This window comes from Vigna angularis, chromosome 7 (genome assembly GCF_016808095.1).
Source record: "Vigna angularis cultivar LongXiaoDou No.4 chromosome 7, ASM1680809v1, whole genome shotgun sequence".
Classification (NCBI taxonomy): Eukaryota; Viridiplantae; Streptophyta; class Magnoliopsida; order Fabales; family Fabaceae; genus Vigna; species Vigna angularis.
In genome coordinates this window covers 1821052-1847051 of record NC_068976.1, presented here as the reverse complement: position 1 = coordinate 1847051, position 26000 = coordinate 1821052, and the positions used below count along the sequence as shown (strand labels likewise).

The 26000-nt window shown below is 32.9% G+C and overlaps 2 protein-coding genes across 2 annotated transcripts; both read left to right on the top strand.

Moving 5' to 3' along the window:
* The first annotated feature begins 686 nt into the window (after positions 1 to 686).
* On the top strand, positions 687 to 10467 carry LOC128197717 (argininosuccinate synthase, chloroplastic-like). The gene is made up of 4 exons (XM_052880105.1): positions 687 to 799; positions 981 to 1002; positions 1670 to 1757; positions 10193 to 10467. Exons 1-4 carry the CDS (start codon positions 687 to 689, stop codon positions 10465 to 10467), a joined length of 498 nt encoding a protein of 165 aa, XP_052736065.1.
* Positions 10468 to 18068: 7601 nt separating this feature from the next.
* Positions 18069 to 19691, top strand: LOC108337297 (probable polyamine transporter At3g13620). The gene has a single exon (XM_017573792.2). The coding sequence runs from the start codon at positions 18212 to 18214 to the stop codon at positions 19625 to 19627; it is 1416 nt and encodes a 471-aa protein (XP_017429281.2). The 5' UTR covers positions 18069 to 18211; the 3' UTR covers positions 19628 to 19691.
* Positions 19692 to 26000: the final 6309 nt, after the last annotated feature.

The window sequence follows — 26000 nt, the reverse complement described above, 5'->3', positions numbered from 1 at the left end:
ACGCCAATTTGGGGGTTTTGCGGCTGGGTTCATTGACGCAGGTTTCGGGGTTCTACAACTAGGGTTCAGGGGAGATGTCTGGAACGCGACGAAAACGGGAGTCTCACTGTCTAGGGAAGGTTGGTAGATTTGGAACGAATAGCATTGTGATGGTGATGAAGGTAGCGAGACACGCTGCGACAACGTTTGAAGTGTGACAGTGATGACGACGAGTTCACCGGATGGAGGTCGATGAAAGGTGCAATTGTTGTTGATCTTCGATTCAGATGGTAGGATGAAAAAGGATTTGGAAATTGCGGGTGTGTTCTTGGATTGAATGCACTAAATTTGATGGATTCTTGGGTTCGCTATGGAGCCTTGATGCTTTATTCTGTTTGATTTGTGTAGGTGGATGATCTTGATATCAGATGAGGCTTGTTTAATGGAGTTGTGAAACCTTGGAAGACTGGGTTCGAATCACTCTTGGTGCTGAAAAGATTTTAGCACAAGTTGGGTTGGCTGGGTAGGAGGGGACTTAGTGGATGCTGCAAAAATGGTCGTGGATTACTTTCGGTCACCTTTCATCAAGAATCAAAATTGGAGATTGATATAGTGGCTAGGATGGGCCCGCAACAACTCTTGTGAAAGTGAAAACGAGGTACACAATCTATGCTTTTGATACAAGTGAAAGAAGATCTTGAGATAAAATGAAGAGGTCCGTTTTACAAGATCTGGGATTGCAACAACATCGTCTTGATGGTGATGACTATCTGGCTGTTGTTGATGAATTTATGGAGGCTGTCTTACTCACTGGCCAAATGTAATTGTGCAGGTATTCACAATAAAGTTTAAAATAAAAATAGCAACATGTTTTATTTTTACATTTTATTCACAGAGTTAATTTTTTTACAAGGCTATTAAATGTTTGTGCTAGCACAGTTTGAAGATTTCCAAAGCAAATGGACATTTAAGTTATTACTGAGGTACAAAAATACCTACAGAATGTTCAATGATGATGTACATGTAGGTTTTCTTTTATATAATGATCGTAGAAAATATTGTTAATTCTTAATTGTACCAAAGAATTTTGTGTATGATGTTTCTGAATCACTTTTCACTTTTAATAAATGTGATTATAAAAGTATTTAATTAGTCATTAATGCATTAAAATTTCTTAAAACCATTGATAGTATTTTCAAAACAAAAGAATACATAAAACAAAGTAAAGAGGCAGTTGCTTTTTTATGATATTATCTAAATTAGATGTATATCTATTAGTACGCTAAGGCTCAACATACATTTTTATTTGTTTAATCTAGTCTTATGCGCATACGAGGGACATACAAAAGATTATCACTAGCTGCAAGCTTTATTGGGACGATAACTTTTTTATTAAGGAATAAAGGACAATCAATTACCTTTGAACTTGAGCTTAGGAGATAGACTTTGGAAACAAAGGGTTTCACATAAATAGGAATGATTTAGGCTTTGTAAAGATGATTAGGAAGGGGAAATATTCTATCATCTTGTCCAATTCAACTTTTTGATATTTTCCACCCAGTACTTTTTAATTGTTAAGCTTATTGAGATGCTCTATGTGACAATAATTTTTGTTATTGTGACTCATATTAAGATAACTAATAAGCTGCATTTAATTTTATTTTACAATTGTAATTAAATTTTGTTGTAGGTCATGGCTGCGACATGGGTGGATATCGTGGAAGGTGTCGTGGCTTTAGATCAAATGGACCAATCCAAGCAGCTTCCTAAGGCAACTGGTTGGCTGGCATTAGTGTAGTGTAGTTGACTTGATTTAGGGAGCAAAGCCAAAGCCATGTTTAATTTTATGTTTTCTTTTTTTTATTCAATTTTATTCATTTCTCCCCTTCTTTTTCTCTAGGGTCCGAAGAATTGTAGGGCATTTTATTCTTACATTTTTATGTAGACGTTTAGTTTTGACATTGCTGCCACATAAGACACCCTTTGTTTTAGACCTTGATCAGTTGTACTTCTGTTTTGACCCTGAATCTCATTCTTTAATTTTTATTTTCTAGAGAAGTGTTTAAATTCATGCATTTTCCTTCTCTGATATGTTTTTGCTTGTCTTTTAAAAAATATAATGTTCTAGGGGTGTGTGTTTTGATTTACCTGAACAATTTTTTTAGTTTGCCTCTGTCCTTCGGTAGACAAATGCCACTGGTAATGGTTAGCGACAAACGATTTACTAATGTGAAATTGGTTGTCACTTATCCGTCGATAATAATGAACTCGGACCATCGATAATCTTGTAGTTTTTCTTTTCTTCATCAGTGGCTTTGGAACTTAACTCAAGCAAGCCCTTAAACACAACATCTACAACATCTTGGAAGTCGAAAGTGACATTCATTTTGATATGCCATTCATCAAAATATTTTCCATCAAATACTAACAACAAACCTTGCATCATCCCTCCTAAACCAAGCATGTTTCCTTGTAACTTTCTTTTGAACCACTATCCTTTATGAAATCCTTCTTCTAACACTATTATTGATCCAAGATACCTCAATTCTTGATGATCCCAAGATAATCACTTTTTGAAGAATTATTCCCACCACTCTGGCATACGTTTGAAAAGAAAAAAAAAACACTAGAAAACAAGTTTTCTCACTCCTCACAATCACAAGTTCTTTTTTTTTTTTTAACCTAACTCTAGATACCATAAAGGGTTTCTGGCACAAAGAACAAGTAAAGTATATATTTCTCACTTGTTATAACATTAAACCAAAACACCCCTTCATATAAATTGTCATATTTAACCGTTTCTTCTCGTGGCTTAACAACAAAAACACCAACAAGTTTTTCACATTTCTAACCATTTATTATAATAAGTTTTTCATATGTAACAGTTTTTCTCGGATTTTGAAATCCAAATATAAAGTTTTTTAGATTTCAAATTTCGATTCCAAATTTTCTCACATTTTAAAATACGAATTTCGATTTTTTAATTTTGGATTAGAAATCCGATAGTAGATTTTATCGAATTTTGAAACCCAATTTTTTAGTATTCCAAATTTTGGAATCCGGTTTTAGAAATTCCTTACGAAATTCAGTTCTAGATTTTTTCAAATTCCAATTCCATATTTCAAAACCCAGTTCTGAATTTTCTCAAATTTCAAAATTTCATTCTGAAAATTTTATTGATCTTGAATAAAGGAGGTGCAGATGAAAGATGAGGCGCAAATGGAATGCAGTAGCACGGCGGAAGGGTTTCAAGAGTTTTAAACCCTAGTAAAAGTAAAAACCCAAAAGCTTATACCAGTAATTTTAGGAATATAGAAGCCCCCGAGCAAGTTTAGGTCGGATTGTTGATTAAATAACTGTAGGAGTCAGTGGACAGCCTACCAAATCAATTTAGTTACTAAATTTTAAAATATGCATTACTCAACAAGTTAATAAAATAATGCACTTTGGAGTATTACCTATTAATTGTCTGCCATTTTCAAAGTTGATTTATTAGGGTTAGAACATATTGGATTTGATGAGGAAAATTGACAGAGTTGAAAAGAGAAGATTTTTTTAAAAATAAACTTAGACAGTGAGAAATGAATATAAATTGACTATATTAATTTCTTATTATTGTAGAAAAAATAAAAAATACTAACAAATTATGAATACATATAATACTTCAGTATTAATGTTAGTTAAAAATCACACGATATAAGTTCCATCTATTCTTTCGCATAAATCACTCTTCATCAACTTTTGCTCAGAAATTTCTTCCAACACAAATTTCGGATGCTCCATCCACAAGGATATTCCAGTTACTTAACATTAATATTGTGTTTGTTTTGGATGTTTATTTTTTAGTAAAGAATTGAGAGTGTAGATTGAAGTTGTTTGCTTTTATTAATTTGTTCAAAGAGAGGAAAGTGTAAGTTCACTAATGAAAAAGTAATGTTAATTTACTTTTTAAAAAATACCTTTTACATTGGTTATTTAGGATATATTATATTAGTTTTGGAAATGATGTAGACTCTGCTTACGTAATAAGTTGAACATTTTTTATATCTATTGTTGAACCAATATAATTTAGACTCGTATTACAATAATTCTCTTCGTAACTAATTTATTATTTATGTAATAAAAATATATTATTGAAAGGACATATTGTATTGGTTATTCAAACAATGGACATAATATGTGTATGCTTTTAAAAAGAAAACTACTACTTATTATTTTTGTTAAGGTGAAAACCAATCTAATATAGGCATATATTACTTCAGTTTTAACCTTAACTGGTGTAATAGTTGACTTGTAATAGTTGACTTTTTATTCATTTATTTTTTTAAAAGAAGTTTGGTTTCTACTAATCCTAACCTGTTAATTGCAATTAATTAACTTCAAGCAACAACTAGATTGCAAAAAATTCAAATAAATATAATGTTTGACGTAATAAATACAAAAAATGTACTTAAGCATCAAGAATTGTCATAAACCACATCAAAATACTTTGTCAAAGAAAACATCATGCTAACAATAACAAATACTACTTAATCTTCTTGCCTTTATATTAATTAATCTTAAAATTACTAACAAACATGTGAAACTTATACAACTAGAATACAAAGCTCCTTTATAATCATTTTCCAATGAATATTGGAAATTTTCTTCCATAATATCATGATTCATATCCTTCATGTGATCTTTCCAATATAAATTCAACTCTAGACATTGAAATACAATTGAAAGGTGTACAACTTCACAAGGAAAATTTTCTCGTATAAACTCAACTTATAGTCATTTGTCATTTAAATAAACATGTCTTATTATAGGCAATGATGATTAGATTACTAAAGACTACATATTTTCATTCCAAAACGAATTAAATATTTCTGTGCAAAAGATAACTTAGACCCATTAAATGAAATAATAAGATTACATGGTATATCCATTAGCATTGTACCTAATAAGGATTGTGTTCATTTCTAGTTTCGGAGATCAAACTTTTGACTCAGTATAACCTATCATTTATAGGTTGATGACCAATTACATAGCATTATCCAACTTTTTAGAATGCAAGAATGAAATTTTACCTCTGGTAGGATTCTTCTCTAATAATAGTTGTAAAGGAAGCATAAATATGGATCATTAGGAAGTATTATATAGGAATAGATCTTGAACACCTTTATTCTAGTCTTGAAATAGTGGAAGTGTGATTATTGGACTAAAGTTAATAAAATAAAATAATGAGAAAGTTAAAAATGATTCAATAAAGGTTGAAATGTAGAACTCTTATAAACATCAAAGAGAAAACCTTTTGAATATTTTTATTGGTGAAGAAGAGAAAATGTACACCATTCACAAGTGTGAGATCTTGCATCTAGTAATTTGACCAAAGAGATAAAGAAGAGGATAAGAGAATTATATCTTACTCTTTTCATGGTAAGCCAATTTTTGAGGATGAATATTTTTTTTTGTTAGGAAGAAATGTAAAACCCACATGTAAGCCACTCTACAATTTTTTCTCTTTCTCCTTTCTTCATCTTTCTCTCCCTAGCCCTTTTCATTCTCTCAAATTTCCTTTCTCCATGGCAACTGCAAATCCATTTATCACATAGGATAAATAAATCAATACAGTTGGGTTTTGTTCGATCCAACCAAAACAAGAAAATTTGAATGTAATAAACACCTCTCTTAACTCTAAAAGCTAGGCGGAAATCACTATGGATCTTTCGAAAATCGAATGTGGTGGCGACACCTTCATCGTTGCATGTAGATACTCTAGTTCTTCTTCCACTTCCACAATGCATTATGCATCCACAATCTTTCCTATCTTCCCAAGGTTGAATCCGTGAGCTATTTCGCATCTAATCTCAATTGCCCTATCCAAATCTAACCAACGCTAGTCATGGAAAATTTGGAATTGCCTTAGTTGAGGTTAGTTTCGCTCCTCCAGCGTAGGAAGGACCTAAGTAGCTATTGTAGTGAGGAGTATTTTTGACCAATCAATTTTCAAAAGAGGTGTAAGAAAATATATGACTAGTTTCTCTTACTAAGAGGGGGTGGGGTGAATTGGTAAAGGATAAAAACTCTTTCTTTTTAAATCTTTCTGGAAAATTAAGATGATATTTAAATGCGCACAACACAATTATGAATAATAAAGCAGTAAAGAGATAGAGAAAGGAAAACAAACACAATCTTTTTATCCTGATTCGGCCTCAATGTATACATTCATTCTCTTTCAATCAACTTGAGATTGAAAGACTTTTCACTATAAAGATTTTAGTTTTTACAACAAGGATTTACACAGAACACTTCTCAAATGTAAAATACCTCTCTACATCCCTCTTAACTGCAGCAACCCTTTGAGACTCTTCTCAAAGTACCAAGAACCTCACGTTCTTCTTCCTGGCCAACGCACAAGGAAACAACGATCCTCTTGATTGTAAAAAATGAAATCTGATCATAATAGAATACACCTTAGTCGTGCAGAATTTGATCATCTAGTAAGCGCTTCAACTTGTTCTTCAAGAATCCTTTAAGAGTATTACTTTCTTTAGACCAAATAACATATCATCATATGTATCAATCATAAAGAAACATTTACATACCGACATATGTATCAATCACAAATACACATTTCTGTTGTTGTTATGAAAACATATATGTGTTGAATCAATGTGTTGTCATCATCAAAAACCAAACACATCAAGGATTGAGTTTAACACTTATATTGCTCCCCTATCAACAGAAACCTATCTCACTCCAGTCCATTATTATCCCTAAACTTAAATTTAATTTATTTAAATTGAGTAAAATTAGTTATAACGTGTTATCTATGTTTTATGAGTTCATTAATGCAATTTAGACTTTGGAAATAAATGAATTGTTAATTTAGGATTTGGCAGTTGCAAGATTATCACATAACGGTTGAATTTATAGAAAGAAAAAGGTACTTTTAGTTTCAATCATTGCTTATTGATATGACTAAGAGTCAAGTGAAGCTTGCAAACATTTCCCTCTCCCTCAAAGAAAATAATGATTGTAATGTGACAACAATCAAGCAAGTATATAATGCAAGATATACTCATAAAAAATTATTGAGAGTTTGAAGAACTAAATTATAACAACTGATGATGATGTTAGAATTTGATAAATACATCCATTGGAGTAGATTTGTTGATGAATCTAAGGTGGTAAGTGATATCTTTTGGACACATCTTGATGCAGTTAAATTGTTGAATACATTTAATGTTGTTTTGTTGATGAATACTGTTGAGATTATTGATAGGGGGAGCACTGGTTTAGCTGAACTCACAATCTCAATAATATCTGTGTTTTTAATGATGACAACACATAATTAATAACACATGAGTATTCTGTGTTACATGTTCTGTTATATATTTTTACTTACTGTGATAAATTTGTATAAGCATATTTGTGAACATGATTGTGTGGTTCATTGCATATCACTATGTTTAATATGTGATTCTATATGTGTATGCATGACATAAGGTGTTGGAAATGAAAAACCACAAGCACTTTGGTTGAACTTTAATGTGTGTCAAAACAAACAGTTTTAAGTCGATTACATTATGGGATGAATCGATTAAAACTCGAGTGTCTGCACAGACTCTTTTCAAGTTTGCTGTGAGTTATTTTGAAGTGAAAAGTTTTCAAAATTGTGTTAAGTGATTTTACTTAATCGACTACATGCTATTTGCATTCGACTAAGTTAGTTGTTATTTTGAAAACTGATTGAATGTTTGACTCGACTTATTTAACGATCATATTTTCAAACATATTGACCAAGAATTTATTAGGAGAGTGAGGATGACAATGTTGGTGAAGAGAGCAACAGTGACATGCTTCTTAGTAACTACTTGAAGAAGAATAATAAGAAAATAACCTAAAAACAATTAGATCTTTATGTTTTGTGGTTTGTAATGTGTGGCATTAAATGCCATAAGTTTTTTTCTTTCACCTGATTGTAATCCTTGTGATCATGAATGAAATCAACTTTCAATTTAAATCAATTTGTGTTTGAATGATCATATTTGTGGTTGAGTGTGTGAAACTGATTAACAAAATCGATTAACACAAATGTGTATGTATGCAATTTGATTTTTTTACTGTTATATTCACATAATTTCATATTCATACATTACCTATGGTTGATTACTGCATGGCATTGTTACTAAATTATTTGATCTAGTTGAACCTGAAAGGTTATGCAGGAACAATACTTGTTGACTGAGCTAGAATGGAATATCTACAATACTCTACAGCAAAGAAATCGATTACGACAGAACTCTAATAGATTGGGTTTCGACATTCGGTTTGAAGATTCCAAACTTCTATTACCTGATATATTCTAACCTTGACTTACTATTTGTTAAATGTTTATGCATCTTATATCTCTATGTTTATCCGCTGTGAATATGTTTTGAGATATTAAGTGTTTTAAACTGTTTTGGTGATTCAAAATGTATCAATTATGTTCTGACATTACTGTTGTAATCTTGCTCTGATACATTGCTTGAATATGCTCTTATATGCTCTGATACATGCTCTGATATTACTGCATTGTGCATTTGTGAATTGAAGTTGAAACACGCATAATGAAAGGGGGAGCATTGCATATTGCTAAGTTGTTCACATGTTTTCATTAAGGGGGAGAAAACAATAAATTCATGTGAATATCATTGATAGGGGGAGCATCAAATTAATTTTTTTATCTTAACTAATGCATCTCTATTTGGTTGATCATCTGTGTCTCAATTACAATATACTCTGTATACCTTTTTTGATAATGCACAAAGGGGGAGAATTTGATGAAATTGGAAAATTGTAATTGTGAATAATTTGTGATTGTGATTGTACAACATGGTTTTATTAATCATGGTTGTGCATCATCAAAAAAGGGGGAGATTATTGAGATTGTGGATAGGGGAAGCACAGGTTTAGCTGAACCCACAATCTCAATGATAACTGTGTTTTTGATGATGACAACACATAATTAATAATAACACATGTGTGTACTGTATGGGAACATTATTGTGTTGATTATAGCATACCACTCTGATTGATATGTGATTTTTTTTTTGTATGCATAACATATGTTTTTGGAAATGAAAAAAACCACAAGCACTATTGTTGAACTCAATGCAGCAACCGTAAATTGCACCCAGAGAAGAAACTCATCCATGCAAATCGCAACGCCAAGCTTCGTCTTCGCATCGCACACCATGGTGTCTTCTCCTTTGCGCAACCAACCATCATAAAGCCTTCTTTCGCCCCTAATTTGAGAACCCTAATATCATAGGGACAATCTTCAAATCGCTTCTCATAGCAATCTGCAAACAAAGCAATCTAGAAACTCAAACTGCATATTGCAATCGCGTAACCAAGACTCAACGTGATGTATCAACCATTTTAGGGCAAATATAAGAGTTTCTTATTATTTCAAGCCAACTTTTTGTTAGTTGTTTTTTTTTCTGCTTTGAATCAATACTTCAAAATGCTAAACGGAACACCTTGATTCTTTAAGCAATGTTTACTACTTTAATATGTAATAACTTATCTTACTATATTTGCATCTAAGTGCTCCCATACTAAGGCTCTTCAAATGTTGATTCCCCTTAGTTTTTAATGGAATGTTTCATCCCTATTCTCAACAATCTTATCATTTTTCATTAAATTTAATTTTCATATACTGTTAGTAGTATAAAGATATTTAGAGTTTCATTAGCCAATTAGATATCAACTTAGATATGTGAATAAGAAGTTAACTAAACTCAATAGTCTTAGAATATATATCAATCTATGTTGGCATGACAATGTAAAACATTTACACTACCATTGCTTTTTGATTTGATTGTTTTCATTTCATTTCTTTAATGTTTCCCAACCAATTGTGAATAAGACCAAATAGAAAAATAGAATGGAAATTGCATAACTACCACTTTCACCTTACTGTGTTTTTGTAACAGGAGCATCCAATTTTTCCTCTTACTCTAGCACACTAGTAACTGGATTTCTTGTTTTCATATCTGTTAATGTAATCATAAAAATTTAAATATATTTGGCAATGAGAGAACCTGTTGATAAACACGAACCTGATCCTAAATTTGTTGTTGAGGCCAAAGCTAGCATTAATCGCGTGAGTTGGAGTTTTTGACACTTGATCGAGAAATAATCCAAGTAAAAGATTCATTGGCGCTTAAATATGCAGAGTCAGTGTATGTTGGCAGATGGTTTGATACTCTTAGGGAGTCCATGGTTGCCTTTATGCAGAAGATGACAAAGACAAGAACAGGTTCTGTGACTTTGAAATTGTACAAAGGTTTTGTTACCGTAACCAGTCGTACAAGTCACTTTAGCTTCTATGGGCAAGACATCTCATCGCTTGAAAGTGGTCAGATATATGATCAAGCTGATGCTGTTGGCTTTATCCGGCTATATGGTCTTCCAATGAGGGTTCGAGCAATGCTTGAGCAGGGGATCTAAGTGTTAATTTAATTTCAAAATGTTCTTGACCTTCTTGTTTAAAAATGTGGATTGAAGTTAGACAGTACTGGGGATATTTATCATGTCTCTATTTTTAATAAAATGATAGTATTTAACTTTCATCCTGAATTCAATCAGATTTTCAGAAGTCTGTTTGCTTTGATTATGATTGTTATTGTAAGAAATGTTAGGCCAATTTCTCTTACCAAGAGGGGGATGAATTGATTTTTAATAAAAATGCTTTCTTTTACTATCTTTTTGAGAATCTTTAGAAAGTTCTTTAACACACAAGATAATAAAACGTATAATGCAGTAAAGGAGTTAAAGGATAAGAAAACCAACACAGATTTTTATACTGGTTCATCCAAGCCTACATCTACTCTTCTTCAACAACCTTAGTTCAAGGGTACCACTATAATGATTAAATTTATAAGAAAGAATACAAAAAATGCCTGTTAAGATGTCGACAAGTGTACCGAATTGTATTAAGTAATAATAATTGGTAACACCAAGTATCGTTTCCCAAGCGACTCACGACACTAAATAGTCATGTAATTTCTTAACTAATTAAGACTTTGAAGAACAATTTTAGGGTTTTGAATGAAAAAATAAGAAAGTAAATATGAATGCACTTTTGATCAATTGAAGAAAACACAAAAAGGAATGGATGATATTGAAAATATGAGATGAATATGTTGTTGGTGTTTAGATTTCACCTAGTTTACTCTCATGCATATATGAATTCATCTTCTTCATTAATGTTAATATCACTTTCTAAATTACTTAAAACTCGATGTCTCGGCGAAGAAAGCTTATCCTTAATTACTAGATCACAATGTCTTGTATTACTAGTAATTAATTCTGCATTACGAGTAGAAGCTTAAGATAACCAAAACTCATATCCCTATGTCTAGGTAATACTACTTTTGGGAGAAAATTCTCTAGATCTAGGTTTCTTCGTATGTGTCCATATCACGAAAACCAATGATCATGTCATGAATAAGTTAAACATAACAAGCATAGAGCAAAGAAGAATAACCATAACACTTAATGAAAGAAGCACAAATAAATTGGAATCAATTCAAATACATGAGAGTTCACAAGGTTACATCATCCCCCAACAACAAATTGAATTTAGTTCCCCCTTGTCATGGAGAAACTAGATGAACAATGGAATGAGAAAGAAAGATAAACCCTAAAAACTAAAGAGGAGAGCTTCTGCATCCACTTCTGCCTCCAGAAAGTTGGAAAAATCTGAATTTGTGTCAATTCTGTCAAAAGATACTCCCTCTAGGACGTGTAAATCCTTAAATAAGGTTGAATTGGATCATGGGCCAACGTTGACATCGCTCAGCGCCCCTACTTAGGGTGCCCAGGCGAGCTTGCGAGAGGATGGCGCTTAGCGCCCCAAGAAGGGCGCCCTGGCGTGAAACGTTACTTGAAGACTGGCGCTCAGCGTCCCTGAAAGGGGCTCAGGTGTGACTGCGAGACTCCTACGCTGAGGGCCCTAGAGAAGGGCGCCCAAGCGTCCTATGTCCTTTAGCAGCCTTCTCTTCTGGTGCTCTTTCTGTCCTTTCTGAGTTCCAACTTCTTGACATTTAACTCCTCTTCCAATTCATCCCAATTTCCTACAAAATCAAGGGAATTTAGTGATAAAATCTTCAAGTATAACCTCAACTCTCTTATTCACCAACATAAGTTAAAAAATAAGAGAATAAGCAAGTTTCTAAGTCAAAAAGGGTTCATTTGTTATTAGAATTTACTCTCAAATAACGGTTAAATCAACTGTTATCAACACCTTCACACTCTCACAACCCAAAAAACAATCCCAACATTCTGTAACCTTAGAGAAATTACATTCTCTAAGAAAACCTTGAGAGCAATCCCAAGTCTCAAATGAGAACAAACACAGTTCTCTCCTATGGCACAAACACATAGAAAACTCAGTCTATAGATTGAAAAAGATAAACTTGATCTTCACAATAGACACTCTAATAGTGCAGATATGATCAGCAACCTTTAAGCACACTTCTTGATAGAATCCTGATGTATAAACCCAAAGTTGATCCTTGATTCTTCAAGATTTTTCTTGGATGCTCCTGTAATCAAAACTTAATCAAAATGTTAGTTATGAAATTGAATGTTTAAAGATTAGTTTGAAACAGCACGCAAGACAGTTATTTATAGGATTTTTGAAATCCTGACGCATTTTAATTGATTACGCTATTAATGTAATCGACTACGTTTTTCCAGCTAGTTTAATAGTTTTTGATAGCATTTCAAAATACAACTTATAACAGATTATTTGGCACATGTAATCGATTAAACAATTCTTAACAGCCAAAAATAAATGGAATATGAACGTTATAACAATATTGACTTGAAGGAAATTGAATTCATCATATGAAAATGACTTAACCGATTATACAACTTATGTAATCGGTTATGTCCAACACTAAAGCAAAATTTCAATTTCAAACTTCTTTTAAATTAGATTTTCACTCTTTTGAAAACATGTATTGGCTAACTTTCTTACTTAATCAGTTATACACATTGTATACCAGATTATGTTAGAACAATTTGCCTCTAATAAAGCATACAATAAATTTGAAACAATTTAACATATTACATGGATTGCTTAACAGATTAAATTATACCAGAAATACATTTTCAATCCTTTTAACCATGTAAACCTTTTTCCAATCGTTAATACATCTATCAAGCACACACATCAATAATATCAAACATTTGTTATGCCATTTTTGTGCAAGATAACTATAAAATAGATCTTTAATGTCCATCAACAAAAATGTCCATTATACAATGTTCATCATCATGTACACCATCAAAAACAACATCTACAAAGATTCATTCTTAAACAATGAATATGCATAACATATAGTTCAAGCACAAGCAAATATATAAGTACGACTTTGCATAATCTATGCAAGAAACAATTAAAGCATTTATGTTGTTGTCGCGGAAACATATATGTGTTGTCATCATAAAAAACCAAACACATAAGGGATTGGGTTTAACATTCACATTGCTCCCCCTATCAATAGTTATCACTGGTGCAATTTGCAGCAACATTAATAATATAGATGGAAACAAATAATGTTTCTATTTATACAACCTCAAATGTACAAACAATAGATAGATTAGAGATCCCTCTTGGATTTTTGCATTGCAACTTGTAAGAAGACAGTACACTTACTTGTTCATTCTTCTAGTGATGTTTTTGTATTCTAAAACTAAAATTTGTGAGCGTTGGAGATGGAACATTGGTTTTTTGTACAAAACATTTAATGGAGGAAAGGTTTATGTGCTATAATATTTTACATGGTTTTCATTTTTAATTTTATTTTATTTATACTATAATATAAAATTGTTTCTTTTTTATTATAAGAAATTATGAGAATATCTAGACAATAGTTGTCGATAAAAAGTCATTTCCCACTTTTCTCTTCTTCATTGGACAGTCTTGTTTTGAGCTACCCTTCATAGAGATTCAAATTCTTCATCATGAAGCAAAGTGGTAGCTAATATCTAATTTCAATTGAGTCTATTCTTGGTGTTCTCTTGATTATACTCCTCTCTACAAATCAGATTTGACTGTTGAAAATAGACAAAAATAGAAATTTCAGCATATTATAACGCCAACCACTACAAGAAATGTTAAAATTACCGGCGGGTATTTACCGAAGGCCTATAGGCCATCGGTAATCTTTTTTTATCGAAGGATCTTCCGAAGGATGTGGGCCGCCGGTAAAGGGCTCAAGAAATTGGATTAAACATTTTTGGGATTTAGTTTCCCTCTTCGAATGAAACATTCCTTTTTGAACGTTTTTCTCTGTATCCCTATTGAGCACCTTTCTTCCTTCACAGAGGCTCCCTTGTGTCGTCTGCTTCATTTGTTCAGTTCTCGTCACCTATCAGAGAGCCTCTTACCGACCATTGTGGTTGGTCGTCTATTCCGCCATCGTTTGCGGTCACTGGTAAGTTGTCCTTCTCCCATTTTGCAAATTGGGAATGTGTTCTGTGTATTGAATTTTTTCGGTTGCAGGCTATTGTAAGGTCATTCACAGAAGAGGTGTAGGGTCTTTGTTGAGGGATTAAGGTCGAGGGTCCCTGGTAGGGTTTTGTCTCCTATCGTCATCTACTATTCTTGTTATCGTCTCAAGAGGTTAGGCCCTGTTTTTGGCAACTTTGGGTTTGGTCGTGGGTTAGTTTTGTTGCTTTGATTCGTTTGTGTTGTATACTATAAACTTTATCATGAGATTTGTTTATAAATGGTGTTATTTGAATGCTCATGATATATATGTGAACAATGCTAGCTGAATGTTGTTGTGGTAAGAAAAGAATTGAGATTGAGTAATGGTTGGATGTGCAGGATATGAGAATGACGTTAAACCCTTTAGGTTGAGTCCAATTTACCAAATAATTGGAACTATAGTTTGTAATTAGTGTGTGGTGTAAGAAGACATGGCATTGGAGGTGATTCAACTTGATTGAATAGATGTAGTTCTTCATATAATCATAGTTTATTTGAAAACCTCTCTCGTATAAACTCTTTTGCATCTTCCCAAGTACTGGTGCAGCTAGGTTCTTTTCACAGTAGATTTAAGGGAAGATTTGAGTTTAATCTCACACAATGCACTCACTTTTTCTACCTGGAATTTCTCTTTAACATTGTCACGATCAAAATTGGAAGTGGAAGCACCACCATTAACAATAACTCTACTTGTCTCCCTTTCACATTGCATTGATTTCCTTGTGGAATTATTGTTTTCCTCATCATATGGTCTTTCTGATATGGAAACAGAATGTGCATTTTTCCTTTATATAGCTAGATTGGAAGAGGATTTGACCATCGCTTCATATGATTTGGATACTTCCTTCTCTTTTTCTGAGGTACTTAATTTTAACACTTTTAAAAGATCAAGACAGATCTTGAATGCTCTCCTCATCTTTCCTGACCATTTTAAGGCCAACCTTTTTTGGTTGCCTGTCTATAGATGTTGTGTCTGTTTGACCTAGGGATGCTTTTGAAACACTATACTGATCTTATATTTCTTCTTCACCAGAATTTTCTCATTTTGTTCCTGCTTTTTCTCTCATTTTTCAATGATTCCCAAACTATTTTAACCATAAACTCTGTCACATATGCCTCTTTTTCAATGATACCCCCACACTTGAACTCAACAATGTCCCATAACACACAACCTACTTTACCTCACAATTCTAGGACATGGTATAATCTAGTTTTACAAGTCCAAGGCTGACAATGGACTTGAAAATCTGAATAAAAGCCTAAATTGATTCTAGACAATGGTTTTACATGTCATTTTTCGTTCTGCTTTGATTTTGTGATGTTTGGAAGTTTAAACAAGTACACATTGATGTATTAAAGCTGTTAGAACCATTGATATGAAGTTAGAATGACCTATATGCAATTTAGTATGTCAAACCATCATATTTGAGCCATTTTTGGAACTTGCAAAGTGAATCTGAGTTGCAGTTCTGTTTTATGCCTAATTAGAGTTCAAACAAGTGTATTTTGATGAGTTAAAACTGTTAAAATGATTAGCAAAGTGTCAGAATGGCTTAGGCACAAAATCACTTCCAAAACCACCAATTTTGAGTCAATTTTAGGAAGTAGAAAGGTGATTTTGAGTAGCAGTTTGGTTTTGAGTTAAATTTGAGTTTTAACAAGTTTCAATTCACCAAACAAAGTTGTTGAAGTGGTGAAAAGCAAAGAATAACCTAAAACTCAAAGTTTGAGTATTTAGATTATAAAAAGTGTACTTATAAGGTGAGAAATTGTCAATTCACCTAATATAGACTCATTTTAAGTAATGTCAACATCCTAACAAGTCTAAAGTAGTGAAATGAACCTAGGAAACTAGTCAAAAGCAAAGAATTAGGTAAAACTCGAAGTTTGAGTTGTTAGAACCTAAAAAAGTGGTTCCAAGTTGGTGAAATGCTGCTGAAAATCAAGCCAAATTGCTACTTTTAGAGCTACTTCTTTGTCCAATTCAGCAACCCTTCCATTACCTAGTATGCTACCCCGTTGGAAGCCTCACCAAAACGTCACAACACCCTACCACACACTAAACCAGTCACAACAAAAATCTGCACTGCACCAGATTTTAATTTCAAGTAACAGACTTTGTGGCACAATTTGGAGGCCAAACAAGTGGATTTCAAATGATTTTAAGCCTTGAATCAATAGAGGGACACAAAAGGAACCTAGGAGAGGCACTAGATCAGATTAAGCACGCAAGCAAAATAAAAAACGAAGAGCCAAAAGTAGTGCAACAAGGGATTTACCGAGGGCTCTTTGGTCGTCGATAAGCCGTCTGTAATTACCTTTTACCGACGGTTTCGGGCTGTTTCCGTGGGCTCTTGGCTTTCGGTAATGCCCTTCTTTTTTGTAGTGAACCCAGATTAACTTTTGTCAAACATGGTCTTAAAACAACATACTCATTCATGTCCCTCTACTATTAGGGTTCTCAAATTAGAGGTGAACGAAGGCTTTATGATGGTTGGTTGCGCAAAGGAGAAGATGCTATGGTGTGCGATGTGAAGATGAAGTTTGGCGCTACGATTTGAGTGGATAGGTTTCTTCTTTGGAGCGCGATTTAGGGTTGCTGCATTGGGTTTTATCACAATTGTCAGCAGCGGCAGCTTGCACGGGAATGGAGTGGAAGGGGAAGGTGGTGGTGGAGGAGGAGGAAGAGAGTGGTGAAGGGAGGAAACTTTCAATTTCAGAAACGTGGCATGAAACGTGACATACCGTTAGCCAACTCATAAAAAATTTAATGTCGATAGTTTTCGAGGACTAAATATTACAATTTCCTTAAGAAGAACGATCAAAATGAAGCAAAGTTTAGTAGGGGGACTAAACCCAAAAATGTTTGATAATTAATGGAATAAAAATATATTTAACCCTAGTTAAGGACTAATAGATGTAATTGAGATGTAGTGTAGGCTTAAATTAAGATATTCAAGTTTTAAAATTAGTCAAACAAAAAAGTTATCACGTGGTGAAGAACTTATAATAAATTGCTTAAGTGTTTAGTATCTAATAAGAATGTTATTTACAATATTTATAATTTATTTATTTGAATACGATATTTTAAAAAGAAATAAATATGAAAATTTATAAATAATTATTTATTAAAAACCATCTAAATTCTTAAGAATTTATTTATATTCTCAGCCCTGTATTGTTGCATATTTTCTTGGGCTCTTTGCATATTTTCTGTCTCTTTGAATATATTTCATAACAATTTTTTTTATAATATAATATGTGGTGACTCGTGATTAATCTGAAAATAAATTCAAATAAATTAATAAAATAGTAATAAATAACATATTATCAAAACTTGTTATAAAAAGTTGTTAACTTATAATTGGAAGATAATTGACTCAATAGAAGAACGAAGATCTGGGCTAGTTTTACCCATCTTAACAAAAAAATATTTTTTAATTTTGTTTTGAAATGTTTTCACATCGATCCAACCTGTCAAATTTTTCACTTATCTGTCTACATTTGTAGTAAGGGAAAGTGGAAGAGGGGTAAAAAAATATTTTCTTTTATATTTATTCTCTTTCGTCTATTTATTTTAACCACCTGTCAATTGTTTCTCTCGGATATCACTAACTTCGCTACGCAGTTACATGTCTCATCTTTTATAAAGCAACCAACCATTTCAAACAAACAGGGCAATCAGTCGTCATGGGTGTCGAAGAAGCACCTTCTGCACGCGCCACCGCAACTGCGACCGACACCGCTTCCGGAAACGCCGCCAAAGTGAAGAAACTCACTCTCATCCCTCTTATATTCCTCATCTACTTCGAGGTTGCCGGTGGTCCCTACGGCGAAGAGCCCGCGGTTCAAGCGGCGGGCCCCCTCCTTGCTCTCCTGGGCTTCCTCATATTCCCCTTCATCTGGAGCGTCCCCGAAGCCCTAATCACTGCGGAGCTAACCACCGCCTACCCTGGCAACGGCGGCTTTGTGCTGTGGGCGGAACGGGCCTTCGGCCCCTTCTGGGGCTCCCTAATGGGAACGTGGAAGTTCCTGAGCGGTGTCATCAACATCGCATCTTTCCCCGTCCTCTGCATCGAATACGTCCAAAAACTCTTCCCCGTTCTCCGATCTGGCTGGCCCCGCCAGGTGGCAGTCATAGCTTCAACCCTGGCTCTCTCATTCCTGAACTACACCGGCCTCACCATCGTGGGCAATGTCGCTGTGTTACTCGCTGTTGTTTCTCTCTCCCCCTTCGTGTTAATGTCCCTCATCGCCATCCCCAAGATTAAACCCCATAGGTGGGTTAGCTTGGGTCAGAAGGGTGTTAAGAAAGATTGGAACTTGTTCTTCAATACGCTCTTCTGGAACCTAAACTTCTGGGACAACGTCAGTACCTTAGCCGGAGAAGTTGATAAACCGAACAAGACTTTCCCTTTGGCTCTTTTCGTTGCAGTCATTTTCACCTGCGTCTCCTACTTGATCCCTCTCTTCGCTGTCACCGGAGCAGTATCGGTTGACCAGAACCAATGGGAAACTGGGTTCCACGCGCAGGCTGCAGAAATTATCGCAGGGAAGTGGTTGAAAATCTGGATTGAAGTCGGGGCAGTGTTATCGGCAATTGGTCTTTTCGAGGCCCAGTTTAGCAGCAGCGCGTATCAGGTTCTGGGCATGGCGGAGATCGGGATTCTGCCCAAGTTTTTCGGAGTTAGGTCAAAGTGGTTCAACACGCCTTGGTTGGGAATTCTGTTATCTACTTTGATATCTATTGGTGTGTCTTACATGGACTTCACCGACATAATTTCTTCGGCGAATTTCTTGTACAGTTTGGGGATGTTGTTGGAGTTTGCGTCGTTTCTTTGGCTGAGGTGGAAGTCGCCCTCCATTGAAAGGCCTTACCGTGTTCCCCTGAAGCTGCCACTGCTGGCAGTGATGTGCTTCATACCCTCTGGTTTTCTGGTTTTCATAATGGTCATTGCTACCAAAACTGTTTATTTGGTGAGTGGTGTGATGACTGTAGCTGGAATTGGGTTTTTCTTGTTAATAAAACTCTGTAAGACAAAGAAGTGGGTAGAGTTCAGCGTGGAGGAACAGAAAGAAATCCCCAATGAAAGGCATGTGTTTTGATGGAATCAAAATTCAAATTGTAATTGTTTAATGTTTAATGTTTAATCTTTGACATTCAAGTCCAGTTGGAGAGTTCTGAGTTATGAGTTAGTTACCAGAATGTGATTATAATTCACAGAAAACTTTAATATGTATATATAGGACTTTTTAAGTTATAAAAGATGATGAAAACTTATTAAATAGATATAAATTGGTTTAATAATAATAATGATATATTAATTTAATAATTAGGTTAATTATATACTTTGTTGATATATGATTATGATATTAATAACTATATATAACTGAACCAATAAATATCTTTTTAATATTTTTTAGTTAGTTAGATTAATAATATTAAATGAATTTTATTGGAATATTTTAATATGTATAAGGATACTTTCATATATCCTTATTTATTTGACACTTGCTACTAACACATGTCAAAATATCTTTACTCTTTATTTTATTTATGTTTTGTTTTCCAAATTGATGCATTTTTGTTTCTTTCTTTAACTATAAGACGAAAATGGCTTCAGAGAAAAAGACCTGTGCTTTGCCAATTTTATTGAGAGTCTTTGTCACTTACAAATCGATGATAAACTAGTGTTGAACTTTCTTCAAGCCGCAAGCCGAAAAAATCAACTTCATTATATATGCGAAATTATTAATTTATTAAATTGAACAGAATTTTGCGTGCTTACATCTTATCAATATAATATGTTTCTGTTAACTTTTTTTTTTTATATTATTTTACTTTGATTTGCATGTGTATTTCTGTTAACTTTTTTTTATTTGTTAATTTGTTTACTTTATATAAACTAAATTACAATATTTTCAAAACGTGTCTATCATGTTAGAACTATATTATTTTTTTAATCAAAATTTAATAAACAATGTCATAGGGAGAGCCAAAACAAAAATAAATCCCCTGTGGAGGCAAGTGAGGTTGATGAGTAGCCTAAATTTTTTTTATTTGGTGTTAAAACACTGATTTTCTTTTTACGTTGTTCGGATGTTTTAACCGTTACATATTTGGATCGCATTAAAAATAAATAAATTAAAATAAATAGTCGGAAAACTTTCGTTAAAAAGAACTTAGGTTTCCTTAAGAAAAAATTATTAATTATATTAGATACTAGTACAACTTGAGTAAAAATTTTAATTCTTTTAATATCTATTAATAATTAAAATAATTAAACATGTGTATTTTTAATTATTTTCATATGTATTTATTAAAATTAATTAATATTAATATGTAATTAACCTTATTCTTTAATTTAGATAAAAACATTTATAATTTTAAAACATTAAAATATATAATATTTGAATTAGTTACAATTTATTTTTCATTATTTTTTAAGTACTTTATTTGAATAAAATAATTAAAATATTTTATACTTCAATTTTTTTATTTTAATAAAATAATTAAATTTATTTCAATAAAAATACTTATTTTTTACTTTGTCGTTTTCCTCCTATCGGTTTTTTGGCATAGAATATTAAACTCAAGATCAAGTTACGATAATAGAGTAATTTTGAAATGAAACTGAAAATAAAACTAAAACTACACATGCAGATATTTATAACAAACTCATTGATTACAAGTTATTGAGTTATCTTAGCATAAATCCCTGACAATTATATCAAGAACTTGTTGATGATTCAATATAAATCTAATTTACACAATGAGTGCACTAAGTTTTAGTGTAGCACAACAAAGTGGTATCCATAGGAATTTTGTCTGAATAAAACAATAACTTATGATATATTTGAATTTATAATCAAATAATAACAATAACAATAAAAGTTGACAGATTTGAAAGCAGATATTTGCATAAGGAATAACATATTTTATCTTGATAAGAATGTTGAGATTAAACTTGACTAATCTTCTTCTATTATTATCTACTCATTTATAAGTTACATTCATTATTTTAGTGTTCTTGAAACTTCTCTTTATGATAATATTAAATCCATTTCTGGTATTTAGTAGTTAAGGTTACGAGACTCTATGTGATTCCTTAATCCTTAATTGAATGATTCTTAATATTAAGTGTTGAATATAGTGAAAACTATGTATATGATTAATTTTCCTTGCATTTAATACACACATAAGGTTCTCTATTTATAATAGAAGACATGTGGACTAATCTCAAACAAATAAATAATAATAACAAACTAATTAAAGATAAAATATAAATATAAAATAACAATAATATATCTAACATTCCTCTCAACCTAATGCATACAAATAGTACGTATCAAGCTTGTTACTAATATAATCCACAAAGACTTAGTGGAAATATTTGTTTCTGCACTCGAGTGACACCAAAGGCTAATGATTTGCAAGACGACATAAAAGACGAAATACCAACCCAAAAGACTCCCCTGAGCAATAAATCTGAGAGGTTGCTCCATGTAAATCTCTTATTGTAAATCGCCGTTGAGGAATGCATTGTTGACATTTAGTGGATAAAGAGGTCATCGTTGGAGAGCCACCACGGTTATAAATAAACTTGTTAAAATAGAATGACTCAATTTCTCACACCAAGAGGGGGTGAATCGGTGAAGTATAAAAAATAAAACTTTCAAAATCTTTTTCACCAAAATGATGCCTTTAAACTTTTCTTGAAATGCAAGTTAAAAGATTTTCAGTGCAGCGGAAATTTAATCGAATGAATGCAGAGCATAATCATTCAATGTAAAAGAATAGGGATAAGAAAGATCAAACATTGTGTTTTTATACTGGTTCGGCCAGGCCTACATCTAGTGTCCTTCCAACCACAGGAAGCCAATGCACTATAATGATCAAGGTTTTTACAACAAGGTTTTTATAGAGACCTCACGTCAAAAATATAAAACACCTCTCTAACCCTTTAATCAAAATATAGGCAGTATACACCTAGACTAGCAGCAAGAATCCCCTCTCCTATAGTCTATCCTCTTTGAGCCACCCTCAAAGTCAAGAACACCATTGTTCTTCTTCCTGTAATCACAACAGGGAACACAACCCACATAGATTGTAGAACCTGATCTTGCAGTAGACACCCAAATGTGCAGATAGATCAGACTTTGAAAACACAACAACCTTGCTCTTCAAGAAATCACAAGCAGTTGATCACCTCAGTCAATCTTATTTTCTTGGAGCTTTTCCTCTTTCTGCAAGAATCAAACTTTCTGCAAAATAATATGAAAATGTCAAAATCAATAAAGTCCTTACAGATATCAAATTTGCGTCAATTTATAGTATAACATATCTTTGACGCATTTTAATTGACTAAACTACTAATGCAGTCAAATATAACAAGTTTGTTATAGCAGTTAGCAGCAGTCAAAGCAATTAATTGAATTATCAATTAATGCAGTTAAATGACATTTAATGTTTGGTAAACATATTTAAAAATATGATCGTTAGACAGTTATATCAAATTCAAACCAGTAGCAGACTTAGTCGAATGCAAGACGCATATAATCGACTATGTAACAGTGTAAATCATAGTTTTGAAAAACTTTCTCTTTGAAAAATCTCACAGCACACTTTGAAAAAGGTTTGTGCAAAGACACGAGTTTTAATCGACTCACCCCATAATGAAATCGACTTAAAACCGTTGTTTTGCCACACAATTAAAATTCAACATTAGTGCTTGTGGTTTTTCTCATCCAGAAACATGTGTCATGCATTCATGTATAAAATCACATATATTATAGTGAAATGTAGTGAAATGCAATGAAACACAAGACAACAACACAGTACCAACACAATTATGTTCTCATATATACATATAACATGTAAGCATAAAACATGTAACACATAATTCACATGTCTTATTAATTATGCGTTGTCATCATCAAAAACTCAGATATTACTAAGATTGTGGGTTCAGCTAAATGAGTGCTCCACCTATAAACAATCTACACAAAACTAACAAGAGTCTTCTTTTTAGTGAAAAAAACAAATATGAACGGGTCAAACGCAATAGTAACACAAGGGAGGTAAGAAGAGACAGTAGTAGAAGTCATGGATGAACAGGAGAGAGAAAGCATAAAAAATCCAAGATTCTTCAATCAAGACACCTAAAAAGGAAAACGAGCAACCTCGGTGCTCTAAATAGCTGCCTGAGAGGAGACGGGATGTGCGACAACGCACGATGAACTTGAAAGAGGAAAACGAGTGACCTCGACGCTCTAAATTGCTACAAGACATGCTACCAACAACGACGCCTTCATTAGAGTCCTATGTGCTCTTAGCGCCTTTTGAAGTTGTGAATTTGCTTTCATGTTGAATATAGTGAAATTATGTATGGGATTAATCTCCCTTGTGTTGAATATACACATAGGGTTCTCTATTTATAATAGAAGAAATATGGGCTAAGCCCAAAATACAAATAAGAAATAATAACTAACTAACTAAAGATAAAAGATAAATATAAAATAAAGATAATATATCTAACACTCCTCCTTAAGCTAGTGCATACAAATTGTATGTACCAAGCTTGTTACTAATATAATCCATAAAAACTTAGTGTGCTTCTACACTCGTGTGACACCAAATTGCTAATGATTTGCTAGATGATATAGAAGATGAAATACCAACTAAAAAGACTCTCCCTAAGCAACAAATATGGGAAGTTACTCCATATAAATCTCTTCTTGCTAATTGTCATTGAGGAATGCATTGTTGACATTTAATGGATAAATAGGTCATTGTTGGAGAGCCATCACGACTATAAATAAACTAACAAAAGCCATCTTTTCCGTGGGAGAAAAAGCCTATATGGATGGGTCAAATGCAATGGTGACAAAAGAGAGGTTGGAAGAGACAACAGTGAAAGAAGTCATATATGAACAAGAAAGACAAATAATAAAAATCAAAGATTCTACAATAAAGGCGCCTGAAAAAGGAAAAAGAACAACCTCGATGCTTTGAATAGCTGCCTAAGAGGAGACGAGAGTTATGAAAACACACAATGAAACTAAAAGAGGAAAACGAGCGACCTTGATGCTCTGAATTTCTACTAGACATGCCACCATGCACGACGAAAAAGAGCCAAAATCCATAACTTCAAAAGGCACTGAGAGTGCGTAGGAGCTCCGATGAAGGCATTGTTGATGGCACGATGGTTGTCTAGCCGAGGCTATCCAAATCATGTGATCGTCGGTCAAAACTAGAACTCCGGTATGGACTATAGTAGACAACAATGGTAGACGATGGTGCGCCGACGATGGTAGATGGTGCCTATTGGGTGTAGTCGTAGAGGCAACTGAAAATTGTTTTTCTCAAAAGAATCTAGGCTCTAGATACCATGTTGAATATAGTGAAAATATGTATGCGATTAATCTCCCTTGTGTTGAATATACACATAGAGTCCTCTATTTATAATATAAGAAATATGAGCTAAGCCCAAAATACAAATAAGAAATAATAACAAACTAACTAAAGATAAAAGATAAATATAAAATAAAGGTAATATATCTAAAATTAAGAATAACACTTTCTATTTAACTAAGATAGATATATTTATTCCTAGAGTATAACAACATTAGGAAATTTGATTGAATATAAACTTAAATTAGTTTCCACTAAATTTAACTTGATGAAGTAAAATGAGTGATCAAGTAATCAAACTGGTAAGGATAATTCAAATAACCAACATGTAGTTATTTATGATAATGAATTCAAGTATAAAAAATTAGAGTTGTTGCTCTTCTTTCATGGTTCTCCTAAAATCTATTACAAAAGTGTCTAAAATATCCTAGAAATGAACTGAAAAATCAACATAAAAATAAGATAACAAAGCTCTATTTTTATAAAAATTAAAGAGCAGCTCCAGCTCCACAAGCATTGGTCATCTCTTGATGTTTCCTCCCTAAGTGAGTTTTCTCTTGGTTTAGCCTCTCATATGATGGTAAAAAGTGGAGCTTTCCTTCCTTAGAGAGTTTCCTCTAAATCTAAGCTATCAATGATGGTACTTGAGATTTCTTAGTAATGAAGGTTTCTTCTTTGAGGCCTAGCACCAATGGCATTGCTCAACTACAGGGCTTACATTTGAATCTTTACTAAACCACCTTTCGATGCTCAATGTCAGCTTTAGGGCTCAACGAAATAAGCCTAAATTCCATGAATATATATGTAAAAATATCACAAACATATCAGTTTTCTAATCTTACTTCTTTATTCCTTATTCTGTAATTTAAAGTAAAATGGGTCTATTTTAAAAAGAAATATGTAAATTTCATTCATGATAAATGTCAAAGTAATATGAAATATTAAGTAAACTAGACATTTACCATTGTTTCAATTTGGATCACCGCTTTTGTTGATATACAAGTTCCTTTACTTTCCTTGGTAATTTAACTTTTGCATTTTATTTTAGTGTTCTTAATATTTTAC